This window comes from Hippopotamus amphibius, chromosome 6 (assembly GCF_030028045.1).
Source record: "Hippopotamus amphibius kiboko isolate mHipAmp2 chromosome 6, mHipAmp2.hap2, whole genome shotgun sequence".
NCBI lineage: Eukaryota > Metazoa > Chordata > Mammalia > Artiodactyla > Hippopotamidae > Hippopotamus > Hippopotamus amphibius.
The window spans coordinates 114,754,115-114,770,259 of NC_080191.1; the positions used below are offsets into that span (position 1 = coordinate 114,754,115).

The following is a 16,145-nucleotide window of genomic DNA, read 5'->3' on the forward strand; positions in this document are numbered from 1 at the left end:
GATCCTTTGGCCCTTTGCCCTGGCAAGTCTCTTCCATCTCAGGAGAACCCTTCCCCAGCCCCGCATCTCCCTCTGCCACTACTCCATCTGCTTCCTCTGAGCCAACCTTCCGGCCCACATCCCTGTTCCTCTGCAAACTGCGTGCTGGCTCAGCCTTGCCTGGAAATCATCTCCTCACCTTTGGGGACCCAGTATTGATGCTGCCTCCTTTGGAGAACTTCTCCTGGCTGTACCCCCTTTCCCAACGCCTGACAAACTTAAGTGTCCCAGTGAGCACCTGTGACCATCCAGGTTTGCCCCAGCAGTGGAGGAGCCTAGCACTTGTGCATATCTCCATTCTGTCTCTTCTGAGCTCACAGGAGGATTATCTTTCCCCATCCCTGTGGCAGTTAGGCAGGGATAGCTACTAGTTCTGGCCAAGGGTCTGGGAGCAGAGGTGAAGCATGTTACTTCTGGGACAAAACGTTTATTACCAGTGCAAGACCTTCGAGGACTTCCTGGCTCTGCTTCAGCCATCGTGGCAGTGTGTTGTGAAATGGAGGTACTGAGCCACCGTTTGGAGTCACTCAGACCCACAGTGGACTTTAGGTGAGCAACATGTGCGCTCCTGTTGTGCCACATGACAGATTGGTGAGGTTCGTTACCCAGCACAGCCAACTCCTGACTGAGTTTCCAGTTAAAGGAGTTTGTTAAACGAATGGATGGCTTTGTGAGCTGTCAAGATCTGTGCACACTGTAGTTACTGTTATTGTCATCAAGCTGTAGCAGGTGCCTAGGAGGGCAGGGACTTCAGCGAGCTGCCGTGACCCCTGTGTGACGTGGCGACAACACTCCAGGGGTGGTGGGGGGCAGAGAGTGGATGAGCGGACAGGGTGTGTCTTGGGAGAAAAACTTTCTCTCGCTTATAATTTGCCAAGGGCTTGCCCGCAACCTGTTTACATATTTAATCTCTGATGAAAGGTTATAATAAATTCTGTACTGTTGGCAGGAGATGGCCATTTCTCCCAGGTGTTTAGTTCTTGTGGTTGTAAAAGAGAGTATTTCTCTCTTGGATTCACAGGGTTTTTGTTTTTGTTTTATTTTCTCTCTCTCTTTCTCTGTCACACACACACACACACACACACACACACACACACACACACACACACCCCTCGTCCATCTCTCAGGGAATCTGTAATATAATATTTTAATATCAATTTGATACTGACTGGATTTAGCCCCCAGAATAACTGTTTCTCTCCATCTTTGAAAGCAGTTGGAGAAAATCACAGTGTGGCTTTGTTTCCTAAGCAAGACTCGGCTAACCCGTCACCAGGTGGGGGTGTCTCCTTGAAGGTCTGTCTGTGTGCAGCTCTCTCAAGGCCTTTTCTCTTGAAAGCCTTTTGCTCTATGTCCCTCTTCTCTGACTCTCCTTTAACTCCTGGTGCTGTAGGGCTGACGCGGCCCTGCTTAATGAACTGTTGGAATGTTCTCGTTCCTTGAATAGAAAGTGGGGAAGTGCAACATTACCTGGTTCTCTTCACCTCCGTTACCCCCCTTACTTGGCCCTAGGTAGATTCCCCTACTTCTGGCCCGTGGGCCGGTGAACTTCCGTGGGAACACACTGACTCTGTAGGGGAGCTGGAGCAGAGAGGGCTGGAGAGCCTGGTCTGAGTCCAGGTCCGGCCAGTTAGTGTTTCATAAAGTTGCCTGTATGGTTACTTCCTTGATTTCAGATTCCTCGTCTTCAGATGGAGCCTTAAGACCAATCTGGCTTTCAGCAGGGGCTATGATGAGGATCACCCCAAAGGGCTTTGGGCCAAAGGATAATTTATGGAGATATGGTATTTAGTTCTCACTGCATTTTCCCTCTCCTGTGCCAAGAAGGCGCAAGGAAGGATGGGCTAAAAATGTTCCTACACACCTTTCCTTTCCTGGCTTTTTTGCTCAGCCCCTGAGGGGCTGGGAGAGGGAGTGGAACAGAGAGGTGGGCTTCCTAGGACTGGACGTCTTGTGGGGGGAGCATCTTTGGGGGTGCACAGGACCCTAGTCTTGGAATCTGGCCTCTGCAGAGTTTCCAGGCTCAGGGGAGAAGCAGGGCTTCTAGGGGGCCTCAGACTTGGGAGGGACCAAAGACCCGCAGTGGCAGGACCCAAGGACATGTGGGCGACTGTGAGAGCCAAACCCAAGGCTGGTCGATGTTGAATTTCCAGCCAGTCAGCAGCATGAGGGCCTGAAGTCAGATACAACCAATATGAAGAAATGACTGTGACACATTTTGCACTCTCAAGCTTAGAGAGGGAGAATTCCACTCTCAGGACTGGTAGAACCTCACATAAATGGGCTCTTGCATTGTCTTCCATGTCCACGAGCCCCTGATTGGAGCCACCCAGGAAATCGGATTCACCTTGTCCTCCTCCACTCACATTTGAGCTGACCTTAGGCCTACGACCAGTTTCGCAGTGGTCTAAGCATCAGTGGGCATCCCTGAGGCCCTGACGACCCACCCCACAGGGTCTGACGACCACCCACATCAGCCTCACACGAGGGGCCAGTTAAAAATGCCACTCCTGGGCCCCCCTTAGCCCCATATGAATAGCCTCTGGGCCTGGGTGGAGAGGGTTGGGACTCTGCATTTTAACAACACCCTCTATGAGAGTCCAACACTCAAGGAAGCTTGTTAAGCTTTGCACCAGATGGGAAATGAAGGTGACACCACTATAGTCCCCACTGGCACATTTGCTGTGGGGCAGTCGTACTGGCTGTCACCAAGTGATCGGTGAGGATTATGATATCAGTTCCCTTTTGTATCATGGACTTAGCTGTCCGTGTCCAACCCCACTTCTGCATGTAAACTCAAGGGCAGGGATCAGGGCTCCTGAGAGCCCAGCACTGTGGGCTCTTGACAGTCACCTGCAGAGCTTCACCGAAGGGACAAGAGGCACCTGCTACTGCTCTGTATCAGGATGATGGGGTGACAGTAGCATTACCTCCCATCCAAGGCCTTGGGCCCCCAGAGGTTGGGGCAGGGGCAACTCCTCTGGCCAGGAAGTACATGTTCTGTCTGCTCTCTAGCAAATATACACGACAGTACAAATTCACGACCAAGCTACATCAATAGCAAAACTATAATATATTAATAGCAATATCATAATAGAATAACGGCTTGGGAGGGCAACCATCTTCCAGAATCTGAAGGTTGGCATTCATTGTTCACGAGCTCAGCTGAAGGTAATGCCTTCAGAATTAGGTTACATTGCAGCGAGAAGGACCAGGGTTAGTTGCAGGGAATCATTTTCCAAGCAGGATCATTTAAAGGCTGAAACTCGCCCCTGAGGTTGCACGGAGCCTCCCTTCCTGAGTGAGATCTGTGGAGACAGAGCTGGTGGCTTTGGAATCAGGCTGTGATAGTGGCTTTCACAAAGACCTCGGTCCCATAGCCGTGTGGCCATTGACATTCCACCACATGAGGCCTTTCTGGAGGTGGCTTCTGGAAGGGTCTTCCAAGAGCAGTGGCACTCAAGGGGTCTGCATGCAAGAGATGCAAGAGATCTGCATCACCAATGGCCAGCTGCTCCAGACGACGCGGCTAGTCAGCTCCCCGTCTGGTGAAGGCCAGGAGTGGCTCAGTCCCGTGGGGCATGGAAGGTCAAGGTCTTATCGACAATCTCCAGGTTCTTGCTGTGCGTCCCTGGCCCTGCCCAGCGAGCCCACTCTGGGAGGAGGCATTAGTGTAGACGGAGGGCGGGGAAGCTCCGGGGAGAACCATGCCCCAGCGCTGCCTTGCACAAAGTCAGTCTCCAATAAATAAAATACTTGCGGATGAAAGGCCTCTTTTGTTGCCTTCTGACTCTGAACCTGCACCCCCAGCCGCAGCACCTCTCAGCCCAAGCCCGGGGAAGGCACCCACCTCTCTGGAGGCAGTGAGAAGAGGCTGAGAAGATGTTGATGGGCTCGCTCAAGACCAGGAAAGTCAACCTCTCGGGCCTCTGCTTTGTGGGCCACAGGTGGCCATGCAGCTTGGTGGCTTTTGACATTCCCTGGGCTTCGTCACCTGTTTTGCTGACATCCCCGAGAGCCTCTCTTTACTCCGTGACACACAGGCTGACGTCCAGACGGGGAAGCCTGTGTGAAGCCACCTCACCTGCGTCTGAGGAGGCCTGGGGGTGGCTCTTCCCATCACCCTGAGATGTGGAGTCCTATCCTCACACTGTGGGGTGGGGACTGGGCTTCATGGCCATCCAAGCTGGCCGGCCTTCACCACAGTGTGGCTTTCTTAGTTCGAGATGTACCCCCGGAAAGACACAGATAAACATTCGCAGACCCACGTAGGGAAGGGCCTAGAGTTAACGTGAACAGCGTCTGGATGGCTCGGGGTGTCCGTCCCAGCTCTGGGGCCTGAGCGTGGGTCGCCGAGAGGGCAGCAGCTGGCTGTACTTCCCAACGTGGCAGCTTCCAAAGTGACCCCTCAGGGCAGGAAGCAAGGATCAGGGGAAGGGAGCTGGCCCCTTCTGGGTTCTGTGCTGCTGCTGAACCAAGACACCAAGGGGGCTGCAGCCAGCCTCCCACTCCCCTAGCTTGGTTCTGGCACGTAATAACCCAGCCCTCTCCCTTCTTCCTCTGGGCAGATACCCAGGGGTCTCCCTACCTAGGAAACCACTCACCGCAGGGCTGGCGGGGGGCAAGGGCTGCCTCAAGGAAGCATCCCTATCGCACAGGATGAGCCTGGGCCTGTGGGGGCCCCTCCTGAGGGGCCAGGGAAGACCCAGCCCTCCAGCTCTCTGCCCACCTGGCCCACGGGCACGGTGGCCCCACGGGACTCCGGGGGGCTCTGGCAGGAGGGGACAGGGAAGGCAAATGGTGATGGGTTTTCTTTCTTATTTAAGAAACAAAAGGAGGTGCTGTGTTAACATTAGTAAACATGGGCAGGTGCGGGGGCAGGGTCTGCGCTCCGGAGCCGCGTGGCCGCCGAGCCGCGGGTCAGATGAGGCCGGCGGCCTTCTCCTGCACGTTGTACTCCTTGTTCTTCTTCACCCGCCAGCTGATGAAGGTGAGCAGCACGGCGCCCAGAGCCTTGTAGCCCACCTGCAGGCCCAGGTACCTGTGCGCCGGGAGACGGGAGGCATGAGGGGTGCGGAGGCTCTGTGGCCGGCGGCCCGGGCAAGGTGCTGTCACCACTCAGGCAAGTGTCACCCGGGTGGGGGCCCCTTTCCTCATTCCTTTTATCCACGAGACTACAAGCCTCCCAGGGAGTAGGCGGGGAGTAGACGTGGGACTCCAGGTCCAGGGCTCCTCATCCCTGCCCTGGCACCCCCCAGAAGGCCAGAGAAACACCGCAGCGCCAGCTGCTTGGACGGTCCTCTGTGCCTGCAGCCAGGAGGGGGCACCTTCTCGCTGCCCTCTCGGCCCGCCCCTCTCCTGGCCTCTATGCCACTCCCACACCGTCTCCAGCCCCCGTCCAGCCCCCTCAAGCCCACTCTCCCGGATGTTTCTGTCTGTGTGATGAGGCAGCAGGTGGGGTAGCTGGAAAGGGTACAGAACTCAGTGGCACTGCAGCTGGGCTCGGACTCGCCCGCCCTTGGCCTTGGCCGGGAGCCTTGATGGGCCACCTCTTTCTCGGCAGCGGGAGGCTGGCCTGGCATCCTCGTTCCACAGCCACAGCCTCTCTCGTTGACAGACCTCTTTCTGCTGCTGTCCCTCCCGAGGGCCAGTGGGGACTGCAGATGGGGGGCTGAGTCGGAGCAGCCCTCGGGTCTTGTTACCTGGATGGCTCTCTGTGAGCCCTGAAATGCAGGTCACCGGTGACCCCTGCTCTCTGCCCATAGCCGCTCCCCTCCTGCCCTCTCCCTCGGAGCCCTGCGAGCCGCACAATTGCCACCGGAGCAGATGACTGCCCTGTGCGTGGGCCTGGGGCCTGGCACGTCGTGCGGGTCCTCACCTGTCTCGGAGAGCATCGTTGTCGTAGTAGGCGCAGGCCCCTCGCCTCCCTGAGCACTGCGCGCCCCACCGGATGCAGGAGTAGTCGATGGTGAGGCCATAGAGGGCTGGGGACGGCAGCCAGGCTGGCATCGGCGGGAAGAGAGTTCAGAAAGCTCAGGTCACGTGGAGCTGCCGGCAGAGGCGCCCGGCAGGGTGGGGAGCGAGCCCCCCAGCACCCCTGCACGGCTCCCAGGCATGAGAAGGGCTCTGCCTCACCCTGGGAACCACAGTGACTTTGGAAAGCAGAATAGCTTTCCGTGAAAGCAGAATAGCTTTCCGTGAAAGCTGACTTACTCTTTCGCTAGAGGCTTAGAAGAGAAAAGGGACTTAAGCCATCCTTCCAGGGCAGAGTGAGTCACAGAGGTCACCCTGCCAGCTCAGATGGATACCATAGTTCCCACACTTGGGATTGCAGGGCTCCACTGGGTGGCAGGAGGCTATTGAGGACACCGACTCCTCGGGCCCTCACAGAGTCTGGACGGAGGTGGCTCTTCCTTTTAATGGGGAGGAAGGTGGGCTTGGCTGGCTCACCTTTGCATAGGCAACTGGGGTCAGGGCTGGACTCTGAACTCTAGTTTTCAGAGGTTCAAATCCCACGTTCTTCCATGACACCAAGCTGCCCTGCTGGGCTTAGACAACACCCCCAGCAGGCCTCCAACACCCTGACTGCTTAGGCCCTTTGCCCCAGGCCCCCTGAACTTTCCCGCAGCTGAGTGGTGAGAACTGGTCCAGCGGGGGCCATGCCCTATGGCTGCCGAATATTCAGACGAGCCCCACATCCTTAGCTACAGTTCTAGGCAGTCACTGGACTGGGGAGGGGCTTGGCCAGATCCACACTTGGGCCAGGCCACCCCATTCTCAGAACCACTCAGAACAGCCTCCCCGACTCTGTTTAGGGCCCTGTGAGGTGCTGCTTCTGGAGGAAAAGAAAAAGTAATCTTCTGTTTGTGGCTCTGCCCAGAAGTGGGACCCTTCAAGACCTGCTCGCTCCCAAATCTCCAAGTGAGCAGGGGATGGAAACTGGCCACAAGGACTGACCTTCCTGAATGATGTTCCCTGAATAGAAATAAAGTCCAGAAAAATTTTCAACCAAGTCCCACTGGGTAATTTGAAACTTGCCAAGGCCTTTTTTCTACCCACGGTGAAATTGCCTTCTCAGGGGATGACTGGATTCCTCCAGCCTGGGTTTTGTACCTGTGGTCCCACATTGAGTTATCTGAGCTCAGATGAAGAAACAAAGGCAGCAGCTTTGAGCCTGGGGAGAGGGGCTGTTTTCACGGTGGCTGGAAGAAGCAGGGCAGGGCGCTCCAGAGCCCACCTTGGCTGCTGTTGGGCTGGGTGGAATGTAAGGTTTCCTTCCCAGTGGAGGTTTCAGAACGAGTTATAAACGGAAAGGCACCGTGGTAATGACCATGCCTCTGCCACCAGGACAGGGTAGATCCTGGGGCCCTGTGTCCTCTGTGCTTATAACATAGGCCAGAGGAGCAGGGTCTGAAGGGTGGCTTCTGGGGCGAGAGGAGCAAGTGGCCAGAGACCAAGAAATCCCACTGAAACAGCTGGATCCCTCCTCATCATCCCACACCTCACCCAGCTTTGGTCGGAGAGGGCCTCCTGCTCAGCAGGCCCAGGAGAGACATCGCCCACACACCCTGGGGTGATCGAGGAAGCCACTGAGGAATGCAGGGCAGATCAGACTCCCGGATGATAACGCACTGTGGGCTCTGCAGGGATTTCAGCGTTTAAGGTCAAAAAGTGCACTTTGATCACAACTGAAGTCCTTCCACTGCAGTCACCATATTCCCCGCTGCAGTGCGTGCCCCTGGGCCCTTCATCAATCCGTCCTCATTTGGAATCGGCCCCTTGACTTCATGTACCTGTCACTGCAAGGGTCTCCGTATTAGTGCCCTGTGTTTATCTAGTGGCTGGACATGTCCAGAAGGGACAGTCCAGCGTGAGCAGTCTGGGGAAGGACCTGCAGTGCCCTCACGCCCTGGGCGAGCTGGGTGTTCCCTGATGCCTGCAGGCAGCTCGTCCTCCGGTAGCCAGTCCTGATCGCTGCGCACAGCTCCCTGCCTCCTGGGCTCTGGGCGGCTTGAGAGTAGGCAGGGTCTGCCGGCAGAGGGCCCCACTTTGCTGAATAGAGGTAGGAGGAGTGGATTTTGTAAAATGGAAAGGAAGCCAGGGCTGGGCTCTGCTGCTGTTCTGGCTGGGACAGCAATGCGAGGTTTTGTTCCTACAGCGAATTCTTGGAGAGAGATGAAAAAATACCTGCATTCAATGTTCTATTAGGCATTCTCAGCTGTGTCCACTTTTCCTTTTTCTGATATAATTTCCTTTGGAATTAATGTCAAAGAGTCGATGGAATCTTTCCTAACTTCAAGCAACGGGGAAACCACCCATATGGGATTTGGCATTTGCCCTTGTGTTGATTATGTACAGCTTCTCTTTACGACAGGGATGAGATGGGCCTTCCCCATCCCCGTCCTGCGCCCCACAGCCCTCTGATTCCCCTTTATCTGGGGCTACCAGGAATGGGGCGTCTCTGACACTTACCCAGCAGACGCATCAGCAAGAACTGTACTCCGATGGCAAATGACTTTTCCTCCTGGTTCACCACACTGAAAAGGCAAACAGGAAGTCAGGAGCGGGAGGACTCCGTGCCTTCCCTCCGTCAGGGCAGCCAGCCTCAGGGGGCGGCAGGACCTGTCCCGGTGTGGCCTGACTGGGCCCACCTGGGCCCTGTGCTCCCTGCTCCTGTTGTTCCTGTCTGTGGGTCTCAAAGCACCATCGCGGAACCAGCAGCTCACCATCCCCTGGGAACTCATTAGACATGCAGATTCTCAGGCCTCGCCTCAGAAAAGGCATCAGCACTCTAGGGGCGGGGCCCAGTGATCTGTGTTGTAAGGAGCCCTCCAGGAGATTCCGTGCACACTCAGGTTTGAGAGGCGCTGGTCTCTGCGATCTTCAGGGCTGCCCGGAGCCGCCTTCAAGAGGCAGAGTGCAGAGCGTCTGGGAGCGGAGAGGGCACTGAAGGCTGTGTTTCTGGCAGCAGGTCTGAACAGCTCCTGCGGTACTTACAGCAACAGAAGACACCCTTGATGCAAAGTGTAATATTAGGGCTCCTGGGCTGTCGGCTCCTGTGCGCGACTAAAAGGATCCTCTGCTTTGGGCCGGCTTCTTGGGCATGTGAACTCAGAAAGGGCCCGTGCTTGCTTTCGTGCTCTGCTGTAGCTGGCTTGAAATTCTTCATAATTTTGGAACCAGGAGCCTTGCATTTCCATTTTGCAGTGGGTCCTGCAAATTACGCAGCCAGGCCTGCCCCCTCCCTTCTTCCCTCAAGAGGAGAAAAGTGATTGGCTGAGGATGGAGGTTCAGAGAGGGAGGAGGGAAGCTGTCTGGAGGACGTATGGCCAGGCCCTGCCATCCCGGCTGGGCCTGGAGCAGAGAGGGAGGATATCTCCATCCATGAGGTGGGGAGCCAGGGGTGGGCCAGCTGGGGCACCAGGCTTCCCTGTGCTCTGAGCACACGCACTCCTGAGAGGGAGCTAGTCGGGGAAAACATTCGGGGCTGAGGGGCCAGCAAGGAAGGGAACTCAGGAGTCATCCCCAGATCTCTGCACACGTTTTATTCTACTTCCACAGCTCTGCTAGCAAACGGGAAAGGGACCTTCTTTCAGCCTCTCAGGACACCCACTGGGGTGTAGCAGGGGAGTGGCACCCACTGGGATCCCGATGGGAAGTGCCGCAAATCTCAATCTACTGGACACTCCCTTTATTGCCCATAGATCCCTTCAATGGTCCAGTCCATAACAGATGCTTCCGTCTCTCAGTCCTTATTCCTGGGTGGACTCCCCTGTATCTCAACTAAATGGGACTCGGGGAACCCCACTTTGGCTTCTGAAAGAGATTTTGAGTCCCTTGTGATCTCTGCCCCTTCAGCCCCGAATTAACACTGGCTCTCTGACCTCTCTCTCTTGATACATTTTTGGCAAACCTTCACTCCCAGCCTACATTTCCATATATTTCCTGGTTGGGGGCCATGACTGATTTGTAAATAAGCTTTGGGCCACCTAAAACAACATCTTTAAGCCTTACCTTCGCCACACTACACAGCATCCATTCTTTCATCTTTCCCAGTGGGATTTATCTTAAAATCATTTTGGGATACTGGGGCCTCTTCTTCAATTTCACTCCAGGCCCTGACCAGACTTGGAAGGGAGAGATCTTCTAGAAAAGACCACCCTGTGGTTGAAATGGTGCTTTCCCTCCTCTACTGCCCCATCCCTGGGGTTTAACAGTCCGCTGAGAGGTGATCTAACAGAGATGCCTTCCCACACACCTTTCTCAGGATTACGGAGTCCACCATGGTCCACCTGACCTGGGGTGCAAGAATGGAGCCCCACTCGGGGGCCTTGGATGAAAGCACGGGTACTTGGAATGCACGGGTGGGGAGCGGTGGAGGAGAGGGTGACGCTGGGGTTGCAAGGGGCAACATGCTCTGAGCATCCATGCACGCTCTCGTGGAGTATGCTAAGAATGTAAGGTCCTGACTGCTCGCTTCCTAGGCCATTTCCCAGGGTTGTGGCTGCAGCAAGCAACCTTGAGGCATGAGGTAAAATCTTCTAGACCAGCAGCAGGCTTGGTCTATATGAGCAGTGGCTCTTCTAAGCTCAGTGTTCCTCAGCTGTAACCTACACCCACTGCAGGTGAAACATACACCCCAGCCCCTCCACATCACCCAGGAGGACTTGGAGGGGCATGGATAAATGTTGCAACATGAGGTTCTCACTGTTTGCTGCCCTGTGAGCAACAACATCCTTTGCCTTTGACCCAAGAATCTCCTGGCTTCTGCCAGCATCCTTTTGAAACAGTAACAAAAACAAGAGTTTGGTAGTTTGCAAGGTAATTTATAAACAGGGTAAAATCCCAGACCCTTTCTCATCCCCTAGTCTCCTGGAGAAACTAGGTCATTGACATCTATCTAGCTGATAATAATTAATAATAATAATAATAATAAATTTGGCTAATAGTGATAATTAACCAATATGCAGAGCACCTTGTATTTACAAAGCAATGTACCATATATCCCTGACACCAATACTTCGAGGGCAGTATCATTAGCCCCCTTTCATACTTGAGGAAATTGAGACTTGCTGAGGTTGGCAACATCCAAGGACGTTCAGCCAGTATATGGCAGAGCTGGGCCTTTGACCCTGGCCCCGGGCTTCCAAATCCTATGTTTTTCTCTCTCTGCTTCCCAGATGGAGGGAGGCAGGCAGAGGGTAAGTTATGCCAAAGTGGTTGAAATCTTATATTCTCCTTCGCAGAGGGAGGGGTGAAGGGAGGGTCATTCCCCATCAACACATCAGGGGCACCTCAGTACCAATTGTAATGGGACATCTCTGCCCTCCCTTCCTGCCTGGCCGGCCCCCCCCCTTCTGACCTGGCTCCTAGCATGCTGGGCTTTTCTCATTTTCATCCTTTCCATAGCCCTCATTCTGTCTCTGGAACTTTCCTCATTTTCCTTCCCCAATTTTATGCAACCAACTGATTTCTCCTCCCTCCTCAGTTCTTTTAGGACTTAAAGATAAGTGAATCTACAGGCATGGAGTCAGCGTGGAGTCAGGCAGCCTGGCTTGGCCACGTGACTCAGCCGTCAGGCTCTGCCCTCCTCGTGCAGGATGGAGGCACGGGGACCCCGTGAGACACGGAGTGAGGCTGCAGCGAAGGACTCTGCATGGGCAGCCCCGGCACTGGTGCACCAGCATCATCTCCCTGTATCACCCCAGCAACATTGCATGTTCATGTCCAAGGACTCTGAGGGCCAGAAAAGGCAGGAGAGCTGAGAAGGGGGCAGCTGGGCGCGAAGCGAGGGAAGCGTGGGGAAGGAGAGGCGCACTCACCGCAGGACCATCATGTAGAGGGGGTTGTGGGAGGTGCAGGCGATGAGCGCCACGAAGGAGATGAGGAAGGTGGTCGGGAGCAGGAAGTGGGCGCAGGGGATGGGGCACGGGCCCGTCTTTGCCGAAGCAGATCCACCTTTCACGCAGCTGCAGTTCAAGTAGGTCTTGGAAGGAGAGGTAGAGGAATAGGGGAAACCTGCTGTTATTATTTCGGCTCCGCACACTTTAAACACTTGCTCCAGCTCTTGCTCCTCTGCCCTCCCTGGGGAGCTGTGACGCTGGATGTGGAGGCTGGAGAGGAGACCAGCTGGGGGTTTCAGGTGCCCCAAGGATCCCACCTCTGACCACTGTTTGGGCCACAGAACCCATCTTCACCAAAACCAGTCGTCCAGCGTGGGCTGGGGTCTTCCCGCAGTCACACCCGCGTGCAGATGTGCAGGATTCCACTGCCAGGCATGGCCCACACAATGGGGACCGGGGGCTGGGAAGGCCCTCCTTGGGACCAGGCCACCCTGTGCCCAGCAACAGTGGTTTTGTGGGTTGTTGTTTTTGCTGCTTGTGTGTTTATTGCAGGGATGCTAAAGGAAGATAAAAATAGCAGGAGATGGCAGTGGGAGCACAGTGGAATCTACTGAACTTTCTGCTTGAGAGGAATTCCTCCTGTCTGTAAAGGTCTCTGTCTCAAGTCTGTGAATCTACACAGCTCAGCACTGTTGTACAAGTCTCCTTGGTGGCCACTGCCTGTGTCAGGTGGCCTTTACCTTTTCTCTCACATTGTCTGATGGACAAGCCTATGGTCCAATTGCTCTAAGTGAAAGCAGCTATAGGGCCAACATTGGAACTAATGAGCTGGTATGTTTCCTTCTACCAGGCACTGGAACTACATACACTCTTTACTTTGGGTGCTAGGAAGCTCATAATTAAGTTATATATAATGTTGCTGTTACCTCCCTCAGTCTGGATTTTTTTTTAACATAGATATTTTTCCTTATAATTTGCTATTTTTTCTTGCTATTATGCTGATGGAGTTGGGTCTTGGTGTGCTTGTGCTGTTATTGGAAACTTGTCAAGATTATTTCTGGAAGTAGATGAGTCAGAGGTAAGCAAATAAAGATAAGAAAACCACAGAAGCCACCACAGACTCCTCCGATTAGAAGGCAGCTGAGAGAGCATCTTGTCCAAGTTCTTTGTCCTCCCGCTGCCTGAGAACCACGCTCCTGGGCCCGCAGAGGTGGCTGTGGGAGGAGCCTTGCCCTGTCCTCTTAGGGAACGATGGTAAATGTGGGCTAGCCTTGCCCGTGCCCTCCACACGGGTTTAAAGGAATAAGCTGCAACCTCTCCTTAGGGCATCCTCAGGGGAACTGCATAGACATCCCAGTGCTCTTAGGAAAAAGAACATTCAAATCCTAACCTGACCCCTGCCTGCTCCCTGACGAGGCCGGTGTGACACGGCCCCTCCCTCTGCACCTCCTCACTCCAGCCCTGGCCTCCTCTCTTTCCTCCTGTACCAGCTTATTCACGCCCTGGGGCCTTGCACTTGCATCTGCTTCACTCCCAGGTCTTCATAGCGTTTTCTTCTTCTGGTGGTCCAGTTCTCATGTCACCTCCTCAGGGAGGCCCCCAGGCATTCTCTGTCCCATTAAGTCTCTTCGTGGCATGGGTTACTTTCTAAAACTCCCTTGTGCATTTATTTGGTAGAATACAGACTCAGGAGGGCAGGGACCTGGGCTGATGGGCTCCCTGCTGAATCCTCAGCATCCGTGGCTATGTCTGGTGTTCTCTAAGTATTTGTTGAACAACCGCAAAATTGACTGGAGTTGGTTTGCTGCTGTGTGATCCTGGAAGGCTGGGAGCCGTAGTGCTCTGAAGGCCAGCCAGGACCTTGCCAGGTGAGCGTGATGAGTGTGGGCTGCCTGAGTGGGAGGCTGTGGCCGGGAGATATCTGGCCTCGCACAGACGTGCCCCAGGCTAGGCAGCCTGCTGGGTTCTAGTCGCAGGTCTGCCCCTAAATAGCTGCAGACTTCAAGCCAGTTGTGTGGCCATAGCTGAGAGTGTCGAGAAGGACTGAACCAAATGCCCTCCATCACCGCTTCTGGCTCTAACCTTCCAGGTCCACATTACAGAGGCCCTCTGAGCTTGATTTATCTGGGCCGGTCCATGTGTCTTTGCCACACGGCCGGGATGCAGACACGCCCGTTAAGGATCTGTCAGGGTGAGACTGGCAGGCCTCAGCGGAAGGAGTGCTTTGGCTTGCTTCTGCTCAGCAGTGTTAGGCCTCAGGAATGTGAATTTCTTGGATATCGGTCAATCTTTAATGGACTTTAGGCTGTAGGCATCTGCCCATGACCTTAGGGAAGGGGAGGTGGGAGAGGGTGGGTGTGGCCCAGGGGCCAGGATGCTGGGAATGAGTGAGGTGGAGCCCTGCCCACCCCACGTGGAGGAGCAGGCTGCGGGGGGCACACACGTGGCAGAGACCCACCCCCCCCATCCCCCACCCCCCACCCCGCTCCCCGGCCCTCACCGGTTGCTTGGAGGCTATAGAGCTGACATTGATTTCACTGCAGCCGGCATGGCAAGGGGACAGGTACTCCACGCCGTCGTCTCCACAGACCGGGTGGAAGACGGAGTCTGGGCACGAGCAGTGCTTGCGGCAGGCTGGAGGCTGTGGATGTATAGAACTGGATGTGCTGCCAGCAAAACAGGAAACGGGAATCAAACAAAGCAAGACCAAAGGAAAACCTCTGCGCTCCAGCTCAGGGTGAGCTCCCCGCCTGGCTGCTGTGCCTGTGCGTCTCTGTTTATCTTGGGCCAGGGCCATGCAGGGATCTGAATTATGTCTATTGGAGCCAACGGTGAACGTGGCCGGTGCTCCTGGCACCTCTGCTTCTTCTGCCAGTAGGAGCCGAAACCTACTAGTCATTAGAAATGCTTGGTGGGCAAAGCCCCCAATGCAGAAGGGGTGGAGACAACCAACCGGTCAGGGTACTGATGAGAGAGATGGCAGGTGCTTTGGGAAAGTCACAGGCAATATTTCCCTCCCCTTCTCTTTCATCTGGGCTCGGGCTGAGGCCCCTCGAGGCAATCCAGGCTCTAGATAGCTCCTGTCTCTGGGTCTGTGTAGACATCACCCAGGTCACTCCACCCCCCTGAGCTTCAAACCAAGGGATTTTGCTGGCTGATCTCACCAGTCTCGCTGTCCTCCATATCTGATATTCGAGATCTTTGGGGAGGGCTGGGATCAGGGCTGATAAACCACAGTTCAGAGCTTTGCTAAAATAATTATACTACTGCTATTTAATGATAACGGGCATCTCTCGCTCCAGGCACTGTGCCTGAGGGCTTTTCATGCACTGTCATCAGAGCAAGTCTGCAATTAATGATGCTCCTTTTGTGGATGAGAAACCTGAAGATTAGATAAGTTAAGTAACTTTCCCCAACTAGCAAAGAGCAGTGCCGGAACTAGGACCCGGTCTGATGACAAAGCCCTGTGCTAAACTTCCAGTGAAAGCCTCCTCAGCCTCTCTCAATCCACAGCCAGAAGACCATTACAGACCAAGTGGTTCCGTCCTCAGTGACCCTCCCCTCATACCCACCGGAGACAGGAGAGGTTCTTTCAAAGGGAAGGACAGAGAAAACACCAAGGCTGCAAAGTATGGCATCTCCAAGCATTGCAGCCTCACTGGGCACAATGTAAAAGAAGAGGTATTGAAAGGTGGCTCCCAGGAAAAAAGTAAGTGCTCCCTGCTTGGCACACCCCTCAAGGGCCTCAAAGCCCTTCCTGAACATGAAGCCAGACTTAGAACTTAAAACCATGTTGCTTTATGCAAACTGACAGGTATACTTTACCTGCCCTCTTCCTCACCTGCCCTAATTTTTCAAGTCTGCCATCACTTTCATTATTCTTTTCCAGATCTTTTCAAATCTCCATCTCTCATCTTTCTTCAGCAGCTCAATAAGACTCTGTAATTTTAGCCAGTGCAGAGTAGATGCTCAACATAGCTATTTCCTGGTTCCTGAGGCTCACAGCACTACAGATTCATCCTGAAACAAAACTAATTAGCTTTTGGCGCTTCTTAACAAACAGAACCCTAACGCTGATTGCTGGTGGCGCACTAGGACCTTCTGACTTCTCATAATTGAGCACACTATTCAAGATCTGATTTTCTCAGTTGCGACATAAGAGATTAGATTAACAAGGGAAAAGGAGGGAGGACAGTTGAAGAAGCAGAAAGGAAGACGTGTGGCAGCCACCTCCAGGCTCTGGCCCCCTCCTCTTTCCCATTA

At 54.4% G+C, this 16,145-nt stretch overlaps 1 protein-coding gene across 1 annotated transcript in view; it reads right to left on the reverse strand.

Annotated features, from left to right (window-relative positions):
• Positions 1–3,095: 3,095 nt before the first annotated feature.
• SLCO2A1 (solute carrier organic anion transporter family member 2A1) overlaps positions 3,096–16,145 on the reverse strand; it is a 76,858-nt gene continuing 63,808 nt past the window's right edge. The window contains exons 10-14 of the mRNA XM_057740241.1: positions 14,383–14,548; positions 11,862–12,025; positions 8,512–8,576; positions 5,918–6,041; positions 3,096–5,080 (exon numbers count right to left, since the gene is read on the reverse strand). Of these exons, the coding sequence (XP_057596224.1) occupies positions 4,960–5,080; positions 5,918–6,041; positions 8,512–8,576; positions 11,862–12,025; positions 14,383–14,548 (640 nt within the window). The 3' untranslated portion in view covers positions 3,096–4,959. The remainder of the gene's footprint in view (positions 5,081–5,917; positions 6,042–8,511; positions 8,577–11,861; positions 12,026–14,382; positions 14,549–16,145) is intronic.